At 44.3% G+C, this 22,364-nt stretch overlaps 2 protein-coding genes across 2 annotated transcripts in view; one reads left to right on the forward strand and one right to left on the reverse strand.

Annotated features, from left to right (window-relative positions):
• ASPH (aspartate beta-hydroxylase) overlaps positions 1-18,054 on the forward strand; it is a 219,291-nt gene extending 201,237 nt beyond the window's left edge. Inside the window, exons 23-25 of the mRNA XM_044245543.1 lie at positions 2,142-2,233; positions 2,584-2,717; positions 15,178-18,054. Of these exons, the coding sequence (XP_044101478.1) occupies positions 2,142-2,233; positions 2,584-2,717; positions 15,178-15,328 (377 nt within the window). The 3' untranslated portion in view covers positions 15,329-18,054. The remainder of the gene's footprint in view (positions 1-2,141; positions 2,234-2,583; positions 2,718-15,177) is intronic.
• Positions 18,055-18,727: 673 nt separating this feature from the next.
• CLVS1 (clavesin 1) overlaps positions 18,728-22,364 on the reverse strand; it is a 179,299-nt gene continuing 175,662 nt past the window's right edge. The window contains exon 6 of the mRNA XM_044245541.1: positions 18,728-19,161. Within this exon, the coding sequence (XP_044101476.1) occupies positions 19,074-19,161 (88 nt within the window). The 3' untranslated portion in view covers positions 18,728-19,073. The remainder of the gene's footprint in view (positions 19,162-22,364) is intronic.

Below are 22,364 nucleotides of genomic sequence, written 5' to 3' on the forward strand. Positions count from 1 at the left end.
ATTGTCAGATCTCCCGAGAGTACTCACCGATCCCAGTAACAATCCCCTACTCGAGGCCGTAATTTCATTATCCTTTTTTGGATGAGGGGCTGAGGCGCAGAGACTCACAAACACGTTCCCATCACACAGCTACCGAGTGGTGCAGCCAGGCCTCCACCCCGGGATTGCTGGTCTCCCAGACCTGCGCTTTGAAGCATCATTTACCATTTTGTCACATCATGGAGTAGAAAGCAGCTGTGAGGAACGGAGGAGGAAACTGTCGAGCAGCTGAATTCAGGGTGGATTTCCCTGTGTAAGGGAAGGCATGGGAAGCAGGCTTAAAAATACTTTCTGAGGACGTAAGCAGGCATCTATTTGGTCAAACTGGCGTTTATCTTTCAGCTCACCAGGGGTACTCCACTAACCCCTAAAAACAGCAACTAACATTTTGCTCAAGGGGCAAAAAGTTTACTTAGGAAAAACTAATATACGTATTAATGTTGTGTTCTAAAACACTGAGGTCCATTTGAGGAGAATACTTTTAAGTTGCCTACTTTATAACTCTCATTTTATTCTCAGTGTATGATTATCTTAGGACACAACCAACCTTAAATAAGATTAAATTCAGCTTTAGACGTAGCAGCCCCTCGTAAGAATCTTGAGTAGGGAATTAAAATTTTTCTATCTTTAAAAAAAATCCATTGTTTTACTCCTACTAAGAGCAAATAATTCTGTGTACCTTTCTGAGCACATCTTCCCTAAGACTCAGTTATCTGTCAGTGGTGAGGAAATCTGCACAGTCGAGGATGTGTAAGACTGTGTTCCCAACACAGCTGGTCCTAGAAAACGTCATCCCTCATCATCTCTCGTTACCATCTCTTCCCCTCTTTTCTTAAATCCTATACTTGATTGACATGTAAAGTATGATCTGTACAATGAAAAATATATTAAATTCCAATTTAAAATGTTGCGGTAACTCTTTGATAAAGACCTAGAAAGGCATTTTTAGGTTAGAAATATAAGCTATTTTTTTTCCTTATAGACTCTGCTATGATTTCTCTTAAAAAATTACCACAAACTTAGAGGCTTTAAAATGACACAAATTTGGGGTGCCTGGGTGGCTGGGTCAGTTAAGCGCCAGTCTTCAGGTCAGGTCAGATCCCAGGGTCCTGGGATCAGGCCCCACATCCAGGCACTTTGCTCAGTAGGGCGTCTGCTTCTCCCCGTCTTCCCTGCTCACGCTCTCTGTCGCTATCTCTGCCTCTCTGTCCCAAATAAATAAAATCTTTTTTTTTTTTTTTTAATGACACAAATGTATTCAATGTACAGTTCTGGAGGTCAGGAGTGAGCCGTGGTCTCACTGAGCTTAAGTCAGAGTGCCCTCCATGCTCTATTACGTCTGGAGGCTCCAGCTTCTAGAATCTGCCCACATTCCCTGGTTTGCAGTTGCTTTCCATCTTCAAAGCCAGCGATGGCCTGTCAGGTCTCATCCTGTATCACTCTGTGCTGCCTCCCTCTTCCCCGTTGAAAGACTCTTTGATTACATGGGGCCCATCCAGTTAATCCAAGACAATCTCCTTATTTTCAGGTCATCTGATTAGAAATTTCAGTGTCGGGGCGCCTGGGTGGCTCAGTGGGTTAAGCCGCTGCCTTCGGCTCAGGTCATGATCTCAGGGTCCTGGGATCGAGTCCCGCATCAGGCTCTCTGCTCAGCAGGGAGCCTGCTTCCCTCTCTCTCTCTCTGCCTGCCTCTCTGTCTACTTGTGATTTCTCTCTGTCAAATAAATAAAATCTTTAGAAATTTCAGTGTCATCAGCAATCTCTGTTTCTTCTTGCCATATAGCATAACCTACTCATAGGCTCCTGCTTACAACACGGACACCCTTGAGGGGGCCATTATCCTACCTGTCACAGGGAGAAGAGTAAATATTCAACACTCACCTTACCCAGCAGACAGCCTAGTCAAATAGTCTGACACTGGGTGGAGATTTCTGGTCCTTGTTCTGCCCGTCACTGTCTGTGACACATTGTCTTCTTGTGTTTGTTTAGCCTTCTCATTCCTAGTGAGGGTGACAGTACAGATTGCGTCTGGACAAAACGGGACGAGTTAAAGTTTTACTGTGATTTGTTTCTAACAATGATTTTATCATGTCTTGTTCTAGGAAGAAAAAATGAAAATGCCTGTAAAGGAGCTCCTAAAACCTGTTCGTTACTAGATAAATTTCCCGAGACGACAGGATGCCGAAGAGGACAGGTACCAAGCATGTCTTTAGTCGCGGGAAGAACACAGTTCGTTATTAGGAACAAGGGAGCGCTGACCTTTATGACGAAGTTATTACTGGCCCAACGAAGGCGTCTTTTTTCACTTTTTAACGAAACCTAATTTTTTGTTGTCCATGTCAGAATTGAGGGCAGGAAATGTTCAGTGTTAGCGCTTGGTAGAAAATGAGAGTCCTTATCAAAGCAATAAGACAAGAACATAAATTCTGAGTCTTAACAAAGGTCCAAATTCAAATGGACATGAATTTTATCCTGTCCCTTTAACGGAGCACTTCCTCTACCCCTCCATAAATGGATGACCAGTTTGTTCTGTTTTCTGCGCAGATCAAATACTCGGTCATGCACCCCGGAACGCACGTGTGGCCGCACACGGGGCCCACCAACTGCAGGCTCCGAATGCACTTGGGCTTGGTCATTCCCAAGAAAGGCTGCAAGATCCGCTGCGCCAACGAGACCAGGTGCGTCTCCTGCCATCACTGTCCCTCTTACGGTCTCTGAGGCTGAGTGTTCATTACAAGCGATCTCTGTTCACTGGGCTTATTTCTCTTCCTTTTTAACTGAAGGAGGCTGAGATGAGTGACATCCATCTGGAGTCGAGCCTATGCCCATGTTTGTGTTTTCTGCTAGTCTAGAGGCACCCCCTCATTCTAGGGCTGCCCTCCCTAATCATGCCTCCCCACTCCGCTCTCAACTCAGTGAGGAACCTCCTCGCTTTTCTTTCTAGACGGGCAGACTTGCATTCAGAGTTAGCTCTGTCATCCCGAGCCCTGCTTCTTGCTCTGCAGCTGGAGTGGTTGGTTCCTCAATGCAAAGAGTCCCCCTTCCTGAAGAAAATACTTAGTAATACTTCGGTTTTTTGCTCGAAAGGAGGCAGTGTGGTGCAACAGAAACAGGCTGCCTGTTTCCAGCCCAGCTCCGGCACCTAATCCTGCATAACCTTGCCCGGTTCCTTAATCCACCGGAGTCTTCGCCTCCTTCCTTATAAAATTGGCACTGACGCTCTCTGCTTTTCAGGATTGCTGTAGGATTAAATGAAATAATGCACACACGGCACGGAGCCCACATCCTAGTGGCAGTGGGACCTGGTGAATGTTAGGCCCCTCTCCGCATGCCTTTCACTGTCCTAATCCAATTATTCCTTCCCCCGCCAAAAGGCCCTTCTTTTCACCCATCCGAAATAAACCTATTACTAAGATCCAGTGTCAGTTCCTAAAAAGGAGCCTCTTTTCAGACTTAATAGAATGTATATGGTGTATATTCTCCAAAATCCTATTCTTTATCTTCCACTGCTTTTTATCAATTAGCATATGTTGGCCTAATCTCTACGAGCTGTAGGCTCGGAGACCAAGTTGTTGTCTTCTTGGGCATTTGTCATGGTCCTCAGTAGATGGAGCGGCTGTTCGTGAATCATTCGTTTGGTTATTGGCAGAGACCTGCCCACCCTGGACTGGGATGACAAAGATTCAAAGTTGAATCTGATGGGGGGGCCTTTCCCTGCCAGACGTGGCTTATCAGGGACGTAGTACAGGCTCAGATATTGTGAGTCATAAGAGAGGCAGAGATAAAAATGCTACAGATGGGCCAATGGGCAAGTAGCTCATTTGCTGCTGGGGTTTGAGAATCTTGACAGCAGTGATTTTTAAAGACAGGAAGGCTTGGAAATCTAACGCTGGGAGAAAAGGGCATTGCAGGCTAAACGAACAAAATCTGCAGAGGCACAGAAACCAGAAATTACGGGCACATGTGAAGAAGACGGAGGGATTTCTGCAACCAAGAGTGTAGATACTGTCGTGTAGGTAAACCGTTAAAACACGTTAAAATTTTCAAGAGTTGATTTGGGTGTACACCCATTCACATCAGATAGCATCAACCAAAAGGGGGTTAGGAATGTGCCCGGACAGTCGGTGGAGGCAGGGTTTCCATAGAGAAGATGCTGAAGTGAAGCAAAGATTCAAAGCAAGTATTTGACTGGGTACAGAGTAAGCGGCTGCCTTGTTTGGGGGCGGCTGGTTGGCCGTTTGTGACTGGCTGCGCTTCACCTCACCTTCTCAGAGGCCAGGGCGCTGACTGGCTTGGGCTCTGGTTGGCTGACGTAGCTCTCCAGCACATTGGAGCCACCCCCCTGTTGACAGTCTTCAGCAGCACATGCAGAATTAGTCGGAAAGTGAACGAGTGGAATAGAAGTGCAATCATTCAAGGCTTCGAATACCAGCGAGTGGGATCCGAGCTTTGTCGGGAAGATATTCTAGAAGCCATGGGGGGAAAGTGTGGGGAAAACAGGAAGAACAGTTAATAGCTTGTCACAGCACCCCACCCAAGAAGAGCTGGACTCGGGATGCTGGGAACAAAGGGAGCATAACAAGCAGGTGCGGGAGGTATGAAGACTAACCCAAGTGAATCCCAAGGGCGCTGCAAGGGCAGGGAAGTTCAAGGTGACTTGGCGCTGTCCATTTTGGTCAGTAGGAGCCTGTTGATGCTTTAGCAAATACTCAAATCTTGGGGGGTGTGAGTCAAGTTCAGGGAAATGGATAGTGCGTTCCATGTTTGTATACATTTGATTTAAGTTGCTGTGGGAACACAGTCGTGGAAACTTTCAGGAGGTGGCTGGATATAGCTGCCTGGAGCTCAGGAGAGAAGTCAGGTGTAGACATAAAGGTTCAAGGGACAGATTTAGCAGGAGGTTCTGGAGGAAGCTTGAGATGCTGTAAACACATCCACACGTAGAAGGCGGAAAGACAAAGGAGGACCATCAAGGAGATGGAGCAGCTGAGGCCAGAGCTGGCAGGACCAGGACAAGAATCAGAGATAGCTGAACAGGGAGTGGTTCCTCCCCAGATGGAATGGATCTTATCAAGCCTTTGGGAACACGATTTGGGTCTGCAGGGTGTCCACCCAAGGGAAGAAGGGTGAGGACACGGTAGGGAACCCCGGGAATACGGAGAGCATGCTGGGGAACAAGATCAAATAACCATGGGCAGTGACTCTGGCCTGTTCCTTGAGTACTGCCTCTTGCTTATAGACTTCTTTGTTGTCTCTGCCTCTGTCTCTCCTTCCCTTGCCCTTCCTCCTCCTTTTATTTATTTTTTTTTTAAATTTCCAATCTGTCCTGCTTATAGATACTTTGGGAAAAATCACTAGACAAAAGTCAATTGAGAAATAGGTAGAGAGAAGGCCAGGCAGGCCCCGATCCTAGTCATCAGAAGCCGTGAGGCAATGGAAACCCAGGCTGAGGACACCTCTATGGCGTCAAGAAAGGGGAACAGGTGGTCAATGCTGGAGGCTTAAACAAGAAGCCAAGCAGGGTTCTCACCGCCAGCGCAACCATGAGAGAGGGGTCCCAGAAGCACATGCATAGTGTGCACCCAGACTCCCAGCAAACACTCAGTGACGGCGCTTGACAAAGGAGGGATTGCCAACCCCTCCCCTCAAGCCGGAAGCCTGATTAGGTGAACTCTCTTCACCTACCGGAAGGCGCCTAAGCCCTGCCACTCACGTGGAGGGTGCGCTTGAGCAGGAAGGTTAATCCAGCAGCCCCTCCATTTCTGCTGTACTAAAATACAAGCGACCTCACGTGACAGGAAGTTCCTGTTGATAACCATAATTTGCTGGTTGTGGATTTTGTGTGATTATTTTTTTTTTAAAGATTTTATTTATTTATTTGGCAGAGAGAGATCACAAGTAGACAGAGAGGCAGGCAGAGAGAGAGAGAGGGAAGCAGGCTCCCTGCTGAGCAGAGAGCCCGATGCGGGACTCGATCCCAGGACCCTGAGATCATGACCTGAGCCGAAGGCAGCGGCTTAACCCACTGAGCCACCCAGGTAATAAGGACTTTCCACCCACCTGCCAAGAGTTGGGCCAGGATGGTGGTTTTGTTTTGTTTTGTTTTTTGAATTTTTACCTTAGGAGATTCTCTGTGCCCTCCTTTGGTCTTTTTATTCTTTCTTGAGGTTGCCAATTTATTTTTTTTTAATAATTTTTTTGTTATGTTAGTCACTATAGGGTATATCATTAGTTTTTGATGTAGTGTACCATGATTCATTGTTTGTGTATAATACCCAGTGCTCCATGCGATATGTGCCCTTCTTGACACCCATCGCCAGGCTAACCCATCCCCCAACCCCTGCCCTCTGAAACCCTCAGTTTGTTTCCCCGAGTCCATAGTCTCTCATGGTTCGACTCCCCCTCTGCTTCCCCCCGCCTTCATTTTTCCCTTCCTCCTCCTAATATCCTCCATGCTGTTCCTTATGTTCCACAAGTAAGTGAAACCATATAATAACTGACCTTCTCTGCTTGACTTGGTTCACTTAGCATAATCCCCTCCAGTCCTATCCATCTCAGTGCAAAAGTTGGTTATTCATCCTTTCTGGTGGCTAAGTAATATTCCATCGTGAATATGGACCACATCTTTTTTACCCATTTTGCAGAGGATAAACACTTCTGGTTCTCTCGGCCCTGGAGATCCCATAAGCATCCGTGCCTTTCCTCCTCATCATGATCGCTGGTCAACCTCCTTCTCTGTGTCCCTTTTCTTGTTGTTTATATTGTGTTAAGTTCTCATCCTCAGTTAAGCCTTCACTCAAGGGTGATTGGGTCAGGTGAAGTACTTCATTACAAAAACAGTGTTTTTCCTAAGAGACATGGGTCCATTAAAGTACTCTGTAATGCTTACAGTGAAAATGGCTAGATATCTGAAGAGGAGACAGGCAGTTTCTAAACTCCAAAGACAGAAAGACCGTATCAGGAAACCAGGAAGTTTCATGCTGTTATTCTAGAAATACTATTAGTGTGGAAAGAGAAACACATACACCAGGAAATCAGGCTTCCTTGTGCTAGGCAACAGGAAGCAATTTTCAGAGCCTCTCCACTTTCGAAAGAGTAGTTTACTTGTAACAATTTGTGCTTTGCTGTTCTAAGGTATTAATAATCACATCACTGTTTCTCCGGGGCTGTGTGAGTCCTGCTAGCACCCATGTTGTTTAAATAGTCCATCCCTGCGAAACATAGTGCAGCAATTTTTATCTGAAGATGAGCTTGCAGGAGGCAGCCTTTTATCAGTATAAATAAAATGATCATTTAAAATTCATAAATGCCCTCTGACTGTAAAACTGATGTGTCATGCACATTCCTTGTACATTATTTGTAAGACACAGAGAAGCATGACAGGAAAAAGCCAATATTATTTTTGATCTGGATACTCAGAGATATTGCCCACATGTTTCTCAATACCTGCATATGTATGATTCGTGAGGAGGAGGAGGAGGAGGAACACGGGAATGATAAAACGCGTGCTTGCTTGCGAAGTGGCTCTGAGGATTCCATGCACATTAATTTATCAATCTTCATGACTATCCTAAGGCATTATTAAAATTCCTATTTTACAGGGCGCCTGGATGGCTCAGTCAGTTAAGCAGGCTGCCTTCGGCTCAGGTCATGATCCTGGAGTCCGGGGATTGAGTCCTGTGTTGGGCTCCCAGCTCCGTGGAGTATCTGCTTCTCCCCCTGACCTTCTCCCCTCTCATGCTGTCTCTCTCTGTCAAACAAATAAATAAAATCTTAAAAGAAAGATTTTATTTATTTATTTGACAGAGAGCGATCACAAGTAGGCAGAGAGGCAGGCAGAGAATGGGGGGTAAGCAGGCTCCTCACTCAGCAGAGAGCCCAATGTGGGGCTCGATCCCAGGACCCCGAGATGATGACCCGAGCCTATCCATATCTATTCTGGGCTTTGGGGGTTTGGGTAAGGGTGGTTACAAAATTAAGATCGTCCTGTTCTTAAAAGGTGATCACTGTGAATGCTGGTTTTCATTCCAGATAGCAAGGTATCAAGCAGAGAAAGTAGCTGGAGAGTCTTGACTTTGGGCCATTTGTGTCGCCCCTGACAGGCCGTGCTTTGCGGTCTGTCAAATGAGCTCATTTACTACCTGGATCCAACGCTGAATGAACTTGAGCCAGTGGATAAACATGCCACTGGCAAGTGGCAGCTAAGTTTTACCCTCATGGCATGGCCAAGTGGTTTGAGCTTTGGATGATCCCAGACAGGAATTCTTTGTACTGACTCTCCCAGAGGGCGTCTGGGATGTGCTAGAACCAGGCTGCAGGAAAAAAAATTAGTCTCCATGTGGCTCTCCTGGAGACTCAGCATTATTGCCTACAAATGGCCAGCCTGAAATACTAGACAAGACCAATACACACCAGCTAAGTGGGCGTCAGCTTTCGCTTCAGCATTGCAAATTGGCAAGAAGCCATTTAGTTCCTCTCTCCATGGCTGTAGAAATAATGGCCCTCTACCATAACACACTTCAAGTAGTTTATAGCATTTTTTTTCACTAATCTCTCAAGTTTCTAATTAGGAAGATCCGGGGGAAGGCCCACTAAAATATTAACAGTAAGAGAAAGACTTAACTTTTTAGAGCCACCATGAGTTGTTCATAGGCAACATTTGTTTGGTTTTTATAAAGTATCCAAGAAAATCAAGTCTTAAGATTTTTCCCGGAATCCTAGCTCTTCTGTTTCACAAAACAGAACGATCTTCCGTCATAACCATAACGTGACCATTCAAGTGTGCCCATCTGGGGTTGCAGGTCGAGAATGGCCTTTTAACCAGATAGCTTTCCAGAAGGTTTGTTATTGAATAGGTAATGTTTTGCCCTCTTTCTTCCTTTCCTTGAGCAACTTGGTGAATTAAAAACATCAGAGGAGTCTTCCTAATCCCCGTTCTGGTTGGCACAGTGTGTTGACAGCATTCGTCCACACACAAACCCAGCGACACCCCCACAGGAAATGGCGGGTCCCACACGGAATACGAATCCTGTATATTTTGTCTGTTGAAGTGATCGTTGAGAAATTGGAAAGTTGGAATCCATTTTGCGATGGCAATATGAAATGATGTGGTGGTTCCTGGGCCAGCCCTCCAAATCTTTTACCTCACGGTCTTTATACAACTTGCATAACCTGTCTGAGCCTTCATTTTGTCTGTGAGATGGGAAAAGAATCAAAGCTTATCTTTCTGTGGCTTTGAGTTTCAAAGCAATCCATAGGGATGCCCTCAGGACTGTATTTACAGAGTACTACATGCCGGGTGCACTCAGCGTACTTGTCTTTACTGTCCTGTTGCTTGGTTGCTGCAGAAATTGGGACTTTTGTCCCTTACATTCCAGGGAGTGAGACCAGGCCCTCTTCCACCATTGGAGAAGGTTCATATAACCTGGAGTGAGCACTCTGGCAGGGAGGGGGTGGAGCTCTAAGGAGTCAAGGGACAAGATAGGAAACCAAGGGTGTGCGGGGCCCGAGCTGGTGCAGGGATGGTACAGGTACAGGTGGAGACTGTGGTTTGATGAGCATGGGGCCCGGAGGAGCGCCGGAGAAAGGAGGGCCAGCAGGAGCACAGCTGAGAGCTCCACCCCACCAATTCCTGCATCTCTCCTTTTCCTCTCTGTGCCCCTACCCTGGAACTAGAAGTACTTGGGCAGTGGGCAGTGGCATCCCATCTGAGGTCCTATGAGTTTTCTTCTGCCTTTTCTCTTTCTTTGTCCTTTTCTGGACTTTCTCAGCTATGAGACAGAGCCTTCTGCTACTGTTTGAGCTGGGGCCCACGACGGGGAAGCCACAGAGGCAGCCACAGGGTGGGCAGGAGGGCATAATCCGGAATCCCCAGGCTTCTGTGGAGAGGAGAGAAGCCCCATGGCAGCCTGGTGGGGGCTCTTTCGTGAGGGGCTGGGAGATAACGCTATAGGTCCATACGTACACAATCTGTTGGGAAGAGGGCCTCTTAGTGAAGTTAGCCATCTTTTACTGGAATTCATATTTTGACATTAAATAAAATAGCAAATACTAAACCCATTTCTCAGATGAAAGCTTGTTGAGTATATCCTGTGAAATGTAATATGAAGACTAAAGCCCTAACCTATAGCTTAGCTTAGAGAATTAAAGAGAATTTTAGAGCTGAAAGGAGCCTTAGATGCCATCTTATCCACCTCTGTCATTGCACAGATGGGGAAACTGAGGCCCCTACTTGAAGTGCTTTATCACATGGCTAACTGCAGCTGTCAGAACGAGAACACAGGTGCCGTAGACTCCAGAAAAGTGCTTTGTTCCAGATAGATAGATAGAGAATGTGTGTGTGAATGTTTCTGTCTGAATGAATGTGTTAGGTAGAAAGAGAGAAGAGTTTTACATTTCAATTCTAGTAGGTGCCAGGATTTCTAATGCAGTCAGAACTGAGAGATTTCAATAGATCAGAATTAATAAGCACTGTGTTAAGTAGCCTCATCCCTTAGCTCTTTGACCCTTTTCTATATTCTACTCAGCTTTTTCAATGCCTCACAGGCCACCTCACCACAGCAGCTCCCAGCACACAGAATATCCCCTAGTCTTGATCTAAACCTTGATCTAGATCTTGAGTCAAAGTTTGGGTTCTGGTGAAGCAAAGCTAGCGACTTTCTGCTTCTTTCACAGAATCACGGTATCAGGCAGACATCCAAACTCGCTTCCATATGATTCCTTTGCTGGAAACTTGGAGCCATGTCCCTTGCCTACCTCAGAACATTTTAGCAAAGATCCCTGAGATATGACCAATCACGTTTTTAGGTGGAAGACTCTGTAGGCACCTAGTAGCATTATTAATGTTGATGACAATTCTGTGACACAGTTCTGGCTGTTAGGTTCTACTGCCATCAGTCTATCGGGATCGTTAACTACAACTTGAGAAATTGAGAAATCCTATGATATCACTTTGTCTTTGGCCAGATAGTCTCGTATCCTTTGCAAACCAGGGAGAGGCATTCTTCTTGTAGTGGTAAGAAACTCTGAAGGCCGGAGGAGATAGCTCTCTAGGGAGAAGGTACAGTATCCCCGCTCCAGTCCTGCTTTTCTGAATCCTCAGAGAAAGGCCATGGGAGCACCGTCAGGAAGCTCAAAGGCAACTCTGAGAAATCTTTTCTTCAGAGGAAGCTTTTCATCTCATACGTTGAGTATAATTTAATCTCATGTGGTAGAGCTTTGCTCACCAAGCCAGTGGCCTGAAAACTGTTTCTTGGCCTCGCAAGGATTAGTCTTTGTGATTTGGAAGAGAACTAAAGACCTTTGACTTCTTTAGTTCTATCTTGTTTGGTGGAAAGCCATCTCTCTCTTCTTAACCCCAGTCACTCAGCCTTCATGTTGCTTGGATGAGGTTTTATTGTTCTTTGCTTTGAGTTTAATGAGGGCTGCACTTTTTGTCACTTTAACTCTCAGTAAGTGATGGAAAGACAGTAGTTTTGAAGTATTCAAAAGGAATCTACATTAAATGATTGGGCATCTTTGCTGTTTTCTGGGAAAATGTAGGAAAGAAAATAGAAGGGCAAATAGAAGATAATGGGACATGCTTCCCCATGAGTTTGATGGCCCTAAAAGAATCCAACTCTCTGGAATACCTCCTAGATTTTTTTGTTTTAAAAAAAAAAAAAAAAGTGGTTTGGGAGTACCTGGGTGGCTCAGTCAGTTAGGCATCTGATCTTCATTTCAGCTGAGGTCACGATTTCGGGGTCCTGAAATCGAGCCCTGCATCAGGCTCCACACTCAGTGCAGAGTCCCCTTATCCCTCTCCTTCTTCTCCTCCTCCATTCTCTCTCTCTCTTTCTCTCTCATAATTAAATAAAATCTTTTAAAAAATTGTTTCATCAGGACATTTGGCTTAGACTTATCAGAATCTAGTGAAAAAATAAAATTTTGCACAACCTAGAATTTTCTTTGGGTCTTTAAATTACTTCCTATATTTTAAGTAGACTCTGGAGTCTCTGCCACTCAGAAAACCACTTGAGAACCACTTGTCATTGCAGTCCAAGTGTATACTGCAAATTCTGTGGAAGATTTTTGATATCTCACCCACCCCCTTGCAAGATTTTCAGTCTTCTCAAATGAAGGCAAATCCATAGTGCATGAAGCCAAGGTTATTTTTTTTTTTAAGATTTTGTATATTTATTTCAGAGAGAGCAAAAAGTGAGAGAGAACAGAGGGAGAGGCAGACTCCTGGCTGAGCAGAGAGCCCAATGCAAGGCTCAATCCTAGGACCCTGAGATCATGACCTGAGCAGAAGGCAGACATTTAACCACTGACCCACCCAGGTGCCCCACCAAGGTTATTTTTGATAACATTATACCACCCCCATGCATTATCACCTCTTTCATCTTTGCCTATTTCTTCCTATATTTTCCTTCCTCCTTTGTTCTATGTTCTCTACCATTAATTGAGTATTTTCTATGTGCTGGTCATATGCTAATCCTCACATCAGCTATGCTGATGAAAAACACAAAGGCTCATGGATGCTGAGCTACTTGTCCCAGGTCACGTTAGTAGTAAATGGCAGAGCTAAGAGATTTAAATCCGCTTCCCTTCAGGGCCATAACTTCTCCATTGCACTCTGCTGTTTCTCTCCCCTTCTACCACATGCTCCACTTTGCCTTTTCTTTTTTTTTTCCTATTTCACTTGTGGTGAAACACACAGAATGTAACATTTACTGCCCTGTTTCTTTTTTTTTTTTTTAAAGATTTTATTTATTTGACAGAGAGAGATCACAAATAGGCAGAGAGGCAGGCAGAGAGAGAGAGGAGGAAGCAGGCTCCCTGCTGAGCAGAGAACCCGATGCGGGACTTGATCCCAGGACCCTGAGATCATGACCTGAGCCGAAGGCAGCGGCTTAACCCACTGAGCCACCCAGGCACCCTATTTCTAATGTATACACAGTTCCGTGGTGTTACATACGATCATATCATGCTGCCCTCGCTGGCCCCCGTCCTTTCACAGGACTCTTCATCTCACTGAAGCCCCATGCACTCTAAACCACAACTCGCCATTGTTCTTTCTATCTGTGTGAATTTGGCTACTCTGGATACCATCTCTGAGTGGAATCACACAATATTTGTTCTTGTATGAGGGCTTTACTTTACATAGCAAAAGGTCACAGTATCCATGTTGTAGCATTGTCTGAATTTCCTTTTTATGGAGGCCAGAATAATATTCCATTGTATGCATATCTCACATTTTGCTTACCCATTCATTCATCAGTAGACCCTTGGGTTGCTTCCACCTTTTGGCTACAGTGAGTATAGCTGCTGTGCACATGGGTGTCCTGCCTTTCCCTCTTGAAAGCGCCCCCCCCTTATCTTTTGCCTATATTTAGGCTTGTCCATGGTACCCATAGACATTGCACAGTTCCGCCAATAACTCCAAGACCTAGAAAATCCCCACCAAACTCTGTAAGCTGTGAGTCATTTCATTTCTTTTTTCTTTTCATTTTTTTCCCTCTTTTTAACTTTGCCCTTTTTTTCCAAGTTTGGTTTTTGTATTGTAATAATATATATTCTGCCATTTATATCTGTGTCTCTATATTTCTTGGTTACACTTGGATGGAACTCCAGTAGAACCCTTTGGTCCTTAATAGGAATAATACAGAAGAATTAAGCAGCCCCTGTTTATTGAATGCAAGTATCAGGCTAGGCATGTGGGACAGCATGTAGAGTGGGGCAGTAGCTGATGTGGAGGTTCTCCATTCCAAGGAACTCGTAACTTGCAAATATTCATTACTTTATCATTTACTTTAAATAACTTAGAAATGCTGTTGTCAGATTAATGCAATACGTCTGGGACAAATTTGCCTCTCACCTCATCACCACGCCATTATTTGGCAATGACTGGAGACAGTTTTTGTACTCGTGATTTGGTGGGAGAACACAAGCTACTGGCTTCTAGTGTGTAGAGGCTAGAGCTGCTGCCAAACATACACAGAGCACAGGATGACCCCCAACAGCCAATTATCTGATCCCAGATGTCCCTAGTGCCAAGGTTGAGAAACTCTGCAGTATGACATATTACCTAATTCACTATTGATTAATCCCCTAGTAATGAGCATAGAAAAGACACAAATATTATTTCTGAAGGCAGATTTCCTTATGACAATGCAGTAACTTGAAATCAAGCTAGCATTTTCCATCCTATAATTTTAATTATTTGCTAATCCCTGGCATAAAATTTCAAATGCCTGAGTGGAATTTGCGTATCTAAAGAAAGTTTCCTGGTAAAAACTTCATCTTAAAGACAGAACTCAGCATGTACCATATTGGCAATAATGTCTATTTTAACAATAGGAGAACAGTAGCACCAGCAATAAATTTTCTTTAGATTAGAAAGGCACTGTGTAATTGCCCCTGCACATTTCTCTCTTGACTGCTTTATTTAGACGAGCACAATATTTAGGTCTTAGCTCCTATGCATATATCTTACAACGTAATGCTGGAGGCCCTGAAGGATGTTTCTTGTGGCTTTGACTTAAAATATTCCAGAGATAACCCACTTGCACTGCAGGTGACATTCAAAATAGAAACAAAATTCATTCCCAATCTGCCCTTCCATAAAATGGAACTTTCTTCCATAAAATGGAAGGCCAACAAATGGAAGGGGTTGGGCAAATGCGATGCCCCCATGCCAGGGAGCATACAAGTCACTGAGAAGCCTGAGCCCAGGTGCTACCCACAGGTCTAGACCACTCTCTGAAAGGCCAGGGAGGATAGCATGCAATCACTGACTGCCCAAGGAAGTCCCCTTGGGCACGAGCAGCCCTGGCACACCTTTGCCTGCTTGCCTGCCTCAACAAGCCTCACCTAGGCTTGGATCAAGAATAATGGCAGGGCCTGTGATAAGGTGACAGTGATGAGTCTGCCCTTATGATGAGTGGCCTGCCCTTTGCACACTCTCAGGGATGGGCTTTGAAAACCATATTCATAGTAAAGATCCTGAAATTCTTTCCTAATCACCAAGGGAAGAATCAATCTTGGCTCCGTGTTCCAATTTCCTGGTCAGATCCCACAGGTTACCGTGAAAGTGCCCAGCTCCACCTATCCAGGGATTGACTCTCAGACCTCCGAATTCGTGTTTTTCTGTTCCAGGACATGGGAAGAAGGCAAGGTGCTCATCTTTGATGACTCTTTCGAGCACGAGGTGTGGCAGGACGCCGCGTCTTTCCGACTGATCTTCATCGTGGATGTGTGGCACCCAGAGCTGACACCCCAGCAGAGACACAGCCTTCCTGCGATTTAGCATGTCGTGCAGGCTTGGGACACACTGGAGAGAAGCTGCCTGCTGGCTCTCTCTCCTTGGGTGTGGGGACAGAGGTTCTAAATTTGACGGCCCATCATTCTCTTGATGGGCAGCTCTCCCAATTCTAAGGCTCCTCCTAGGGTTAGAAGACACTAAATGGAATATTTTGCCTTGCTGCAGTTCACGTTGAAAGCCCCCCGCTGTCCTTCATCCCTCGACAGCACCCATCATCTGATGCCGTATTTGCGGTGAAGACGTGAGAGCTTCTGCCTTGTCAGCCAAAGATATTTTTCCCCCTTTGAAGAGGCCTCAGTCAGTGTACAATGAGAATTCGTGTAGAAACTGTGAATGGATCACTTCAGTTTGTAATTTTTCTATGCAATTATATTTTTCTAGGGCATCTAGGCCATGTTTTTCATCATGTACCACTACTTTTTTGTTGAGTTTAATAATAAGCTGTGTAAATGCTTTACTTCTAGCTGGCTTAATGGTGACTTCCCCCTTGAACTCAGAATTCCCTCTTTTAATTCTGTTTAGTAAAAGACACTCATAAAGAAGCAATTTTATTTTCCTAATACAAAGGGGAAAGATGTAATTACACTGATGTCTGTTACCTGTACTGCTTCCCACCCACTGAGTCTGTTTGCTTTCTTACCTTCATTGAGAGCCATTGTCTTAATGTCTCTCCTAGCCATGCAAATGGTGGAGATGCTGTCTTTCTAAGAGGAGCTTTTCACACTGAAACAGGACACAGAGTCATTTTATATTGAGTCACAAAAAGTGTCACCAGTAAATTTTTTTAATGCCAAGAATTAGAACTGAAAAAAAAAAAAGTAACATTACTGAAAGTAAAAATTTTCTCTCGGGATGAGGCAGACAGGCAGCTGCCAGGACATCTGGCTCCTTGGGCTCTTTGGCATCTGAGACAGGCCCCGAATCCAGAGTCTCTTTGCCTGTTGTAAATCCCTGTACATGGATTCCCATCACAGTTTTATAAAAATACGAAGGATGGCAGAGCGGAAGCCCAAGAATGCCAGTATCTTGGTCCTGGGTTCAGGATCACCACCTTCTCTGAAAGAGTTCGAAAGACTTTTCTCTTTCCCTGGCTTGAGAAACTTCTGCCGTTTAAGTAGAGCTTAGAAGTAGCAGTTGTTATCCACAGGTTAGCTCTAATCTTACCCACAGCATAGAAACAACTGTGGAAAAATGGTCTTGCCTACTTATTCCAAAGATGATCAAATTATTAATTTAGAAGGACATTAATGTATTAAATATTTCATGTTTCCAATCAAACCAGACATGTTACATATACGAATGTAGGGATGCTCGTGCACCTGAATTTTAAGCCAATATGAACAAAAATGCTGAAGAAATGACAAGTTATCAGATTTCATTCATCGGTAGAAAAAACACTTGTGCTTCCTTTCCATCTACGGACAAGGAGGATAATTTATCTCTTTTAAAAAGAGTTCTTTACCACTGAAATGTACTCTTTTTGCTTGACATTAGCTTCCAGGTAGAAAGGTTTGCAAAATATTTGTCCTGTTCCCTTCTGTTTTGCCAAAAACAGTCCCACTCAAATAGATGAAGAAGCATGTGAGGAAAGTCTTCAAATTAATGACCACAGTCCAAAAGAAAAACCAAGCTCTTGAAAAATCAAAAGGAGTTTTGTCCTTCAGTATTTATTGAACAGAAGAAAGACTGACAAAGGACAATACAATCCAATGCTCATGTAATAACATTCATGTCAGTTCTTGAATTTGGTTCTCGGATGTATATTGCATACACATAAAGAAATTTAAAGTATAAGTTGTCAGTGTTAAACCATCATCTTACATTCATTTAATGAAGTCATGGCATAGAGTAAAAACTAGCTCTTAACTTAATAACTATAATATGGTATTTAAAATCAGGTCACTACAGTAGGATTCTCTATATTGCCAATTGAAAAGCCAAAATTATTACTGTTGCAAAGTGTTGGCAATAATCGATTCCGGTAGCATTTTAAATACTTGGATCCCACAACTGTTTTATAAACCCGGTCATAACATAGATTTTCTAATTCACTTTAATTCTTTATCTTTCTTCCCTATGGAATTCTGTGTGGAATATAAGAAAAGTGTTTCAGTCACTGCATGGGTAGAGTTATCTCAGTGTTACTGTTTTGTTATTTGAAATGTCTACACAAAACGAATGGGTTTTATGTATACCATGATCCAGTTGGTCAAGAAATATTTATAATTCTATTTCAATTTTATTTCAAGGGTAGAATACAAAAATTACATCTCTTATTCTCCTCTGCCAGTAGAAAACAAATTGAAACACTAGATTCATTGAGAAAGAGATGTACTAAATGGTAAAGATTAGTAATAATAATATCTACCTAGGTTGATTATGGCCAGTTGAATCACCTCTTTTCTTTGAATTTTTAGTTAATTCTCCCAAGTCCTTAAAACATAAAATCATATTTTTCTGCCCAACTAAAATATCTTTTATTTGATACTGAGCACCAACTGGTCATGCTGACTAATGCTCATGTCATGTGGATGGCTGGGAAGATACGAGATGCCTTAAACACAAACGGGTTTTGGGAAACGTGGCGCGAGTAAGGATATCCTATCCTGTGTTACCTGTTTATCTCTATTTAATTTCCTTTGAATGGATAGTTGGGGACTCCCATTTCTAAGGAGAATAGACAAAGAAATAAAATGATCTTTGGCATTTTATCCCGCATTCCTAATCTTCTCTTATTGTCAGTACTTGCATATTTAGCCATCATTAAGGGTCTTCCTCCATAATTGGTACCTACCCTCTCAGCAACAGCCAGCTCCGTTCTCCATACCTTTAACTGGCTGGGGGAGGGTGGGGAGGGAGTGGGGGGCATTAAATGCTTTTGTAGCACTTTTCTTGCCTGTAGTGACCCAAGTGCGGTAATTTGAATGGATCCATTAATCACTGACATGTGTTTTCGATGAGTCCCCACCCCTCCCTCCACAATCTCATGTTGCCTGTGGAAAGTCACGTTATTAAGATGAAATAATCGTATTTCAGGTTGCGTGTCTTTTTTTTTTTAAGCCAGATCATGGTAATCAGCTGGTGGCCTGACAAGAGATGTGACATCAAAATTGTTCTTGCAGGTTCTCAAAATAAGCAAACTCTGTGAAGAACGAGACCTACAAGGACATGCCCTTGGACTGAACAATCCGATGCTGGTGATGAGGTCAAAGAAAATAATTCACTAAGAATGGAAATGACTTGAGATACTACTGTCTTGGGGCTTTGCACTACGTTGAGCTTGACAATTGGGTCTGCACAGTTTCCTTCTCATACATCTACTTGGAAATGCACTTAATCTTAAGTCACAAAACTGAGAGTGGGTCTCTGTGGTACCTCAGAAAAATCCTGGCACTAATGTGGTGTGTGCATCAAATTTAGTTTTCTTTTTTGCAGTTCATTTAATACCATAAATACGGGGGAGGGGGAATCGTGTTGACGTGACTGCCTTGCTTCACCTCCAGTCCCCTCACCATAAAGAAAAAAAAAGAAAAAAAATCTCTCAAGTCTTTGTTCAACTTTGGCTGCTCAGACCAATGGCTGGTGACAGTCATCACTAGGTGGCGGGAGTGGAGGGCCTTGTGTCAAGCGGAACGCACGTGTCCCTGTGGGTCAGTTGCGCACACGCGCTTCCTGGGTGGCTGATCCACTGCAGGCTGGCGATCTGCGAGAGCATGGGGTGACTCAGGGTTCAGTCCAGAGCCAGGAGGGGCTGAGTGTTGTCATTCTCTCCCTTCTCCTCATGTTTCAGGGTCCCAGCTTCTACCACGGACTGAGATCTAATAAATGGAAAGGAGAAAAATTCAATTACAGACAATTCACGGTGGCAACAATGTTGGAATCTTGGACAACATTCAGATTTTATGCTTCCCTTAAGAATCAAAACACTCAAAATAACTATATAATTTTCCTCCTTTTGGTATCTCTCTTTTTCTTGCCTTTTTTTTTTTTTTTTTTTTTTTTTGCCTTTTATGGGGAGAGGCATCTGAGAATTTTCTTGGCCGAGATCTCTGTCCGGTAAAAGCAACACGTGTTCTCACCACAACTCTGCCCCAACCCCCCCCCCCCCCGCCAGTGTCTAAACATTCTGGGGATCTTGAGATGCATCAAATCAAATAAATCTTGTTGGGAGTTTTTTAATGTTTCCTAATACTTTTTAGAGCCCTTGTTTTTCAATGTCATAGCAAACTATCGTGTGTGATGTTAAGACTATGAGGCATGGAATCAGGTCGGTAAATGCAGACTCTGCCCTTTACTGACTGAAGAGCCCTTGGGCGGGTTTTTAAAATTCTCTGCACCTTTACTCTCTCACCAGCAAATCACAACTATTCCCTCCCTTCCACAATTGTTGATAAGGACTGAAACTAGTAATGCTCACAAAGCCTTTGACATGGAATTTTAGTTAAGAATGCTTGGAGCATTCTAGCATCACCATTATTGCAATGATAGTAGTGATCTTTAGTTTCTGATATGTCCTCTCATACTGGATAATAACAGCTTCTTTTTTGGGTCTACAACGTGGATTGAAACTGAAATTATTTTCTAGCTCATAGAGAGAAGATTATAAGAGATATACATGTGATGAACACTCAATAAATGGTCACATACTTAAAAAAAAAAAAAAAAAGTATTTCAAGCCTTAAGAAGATGGTTGAATGTTCACTCAGGAGCCTGAGTCACCCAAAGCCTCCCCATTCCAAATGTCCCTTGACCGGCTGTTCCAAATGTCCCTTGACCGGCTGTTCTCAGAGTACCCCACCTGAGAGAAGTGTCTTTGTGTGTCTGAGACTTTGGGCCATGCCTTAGTTCATGCCAACAACGTGATTAACTGTGAATGCCTTTTTTGTACATCGGGTGTGGGGACACACCATGTCAGTTTGACCTCTCACGGTGGCAGGTGGGGAAGGAGGAGCTGAGGACTGCATGTCCGGGTGACGGGCTCCTCCCCACCCACAAAAATCCTGGACACCAAGGCGTGGGTGAATTTCCCTGGTTGGCCACACATGGTGCGTGTTGTCACACGTTGCCGAGAGAATTAAGCTCTGTCAGGACAACTGGGCCGCGTGCGTGCGAGGGGTCCAGAGCACCTGCCCTCCACCCAGCGCACCTTTCTCCTTTGCCGACTTTAATCCGTATTCTTTCACTGTAACAAACCATAACTGAGCGTAACAGCTTTGTTGGGGCCCATGAGTCCTTCTGGCAAATTACTAATCCTGGAGGTGGTCGAAAGGATTCCCAAAACAGTATATAAAAACACTAATACTTGTTTTGCTTGCACTTGATATCGAGGTAAGTTCTTCACATGTATTAACGTACTTCATTCTCACAACCCTAAGGAGTGGTGCTATTATGATCTCCGTGGCAGAGTGGTTCAGCCGAATGATCTAATGTTCCTTCCACCTCGCTGCAAAAATAACTTTCTGCCTGAGATTCTGATCTCCATTCAGGCTGTGTATGTACCACAGAACATTTAAAGAAACTAAGCAGCAAATGCATACAGCTGTCTCCAAACAGTCGATTTTGATGAGAAAAATCAATCCGTCCGAACAGTGCAACTTTAGGTACCAAGCCTAACCTCTGAAAGTGAAATGTAGGGGCACCTGGCTGGCTCAGTCGCTCAGAAGCTGCTGACTCTCAGGTCGTGAGATCACGCCCCATGGTGAACTCTGCACTAGGCTCAGAATCTCTGAAGATTCTTTCTCCTCCCTCTGTTCCTCCTCCCCACCTCCTGCTCTCAAATAAACACATAAAACTTCTTTAAAAGATAAAGTGAAATAGATTCATTTACTCCTGGGACAGGGCAGAGGAAGCCCCAGCTTGGAGTCTAGCTCAGTTCTTTCACGTGTTTCCTATGCATTTCCTCCTGCTTTAGCGAAGGGCTTGGGTGTGTGTGTGTGTGTGTGTGTGTGTGGACTGTGGCGTAGAGTGATAGATTTATATCAGTAACAGAAAAGCTGAAAGCTCGGGGCGCTTGGGTGCTCAGTCGAGTAAGTGGCTGCCTTTGGCTCAGGTCCTGATCTCAGGGTCCTGGGATCGAATCCCGAGTCAGGCTCTCTGCTCAGTGGGACGTCTGCTTCTCCCTCTCCCTCAGTGCTTTTTCACTCTCAAAGAAATAAATAAGTTCTTTAAAAAAAGAAAATCTGAAAACTCAGAATGCATTAAAACAAGTCTGAAGAATACCAGAGGGACACAGCTGCCTCCTCAGCCACCTCCCTTTGGCATCTGACAGTTGCAGGCTTTGTCCTTGGGCCCCCGGGAGAGTGGAAGATACTGATGGCTGTCCTGCTTCAGAGATCTTACACTGCACGTCCCTTCTTTCATGCCAGTTGGCTCTATTTTACCACAGGGCCAGGGAATCACAGCCACAGCCAGACAAGACCCCTCAGTGATCCATCGAGACTGACCCAGTAAGGGGTCATGCAGCCTCTTCTTGAACTTCTTCCAACTTGAGAACCTCACTCCTCCATGCCCCTAAAGAGGCAACTCTACTGGAAAGTTCTTCCTTTCGGGGTTAAAGCCTCTGCCTTTAACTCAGGTCATGATCCCAGGGTCCTGGGACCAAGCACCACATCAGGCTCTCTGCTCAGCGGGGAGCCTGCTTCCTCCTCTCTCTCTCTCTCTCTCTGCCTGCCTCCCTGCCTACTTGTGATCTCTGTCTGTCAAATAAATAAATAAAATCTTGAAAAAAAAATAATTGGAAGAAAGTTCTTGCTTTCCCTGAACTCAAACCCATCTTTTTGCAGCTTCTACATACTATTTCTGGCTCTGTCTGCTGCGGCCATCAGTGTCCGTGTAACCCACCTGGTCCACATAATCAGGCTTTAAGTGTTTATCTAGTGCTCTCGTTGCCAGCTAGACCCCAAGACCTGCCCTTTCACTGTGCACCTGCTTATACGCACTGACTTTTGTCCCGCATTTTTCCTTAAGCTCTTCTTTCCAGCTCTCCTCTTGACTCAGGCACATAAAACCGGAAACCCCTCCT

This window comes from Neovison vison, chromosome 4, assembly GCF_020171115.1.
Source record: "Neovison vison isolate M4711 chromosome 4, ASM_NN_V1, whole genome shotgun sequence".
NCBI lineage: Eukaryota > Metazoa > Chordata > Mammalia > Carnivora > Mustelidae > Neogale > Neogale vison.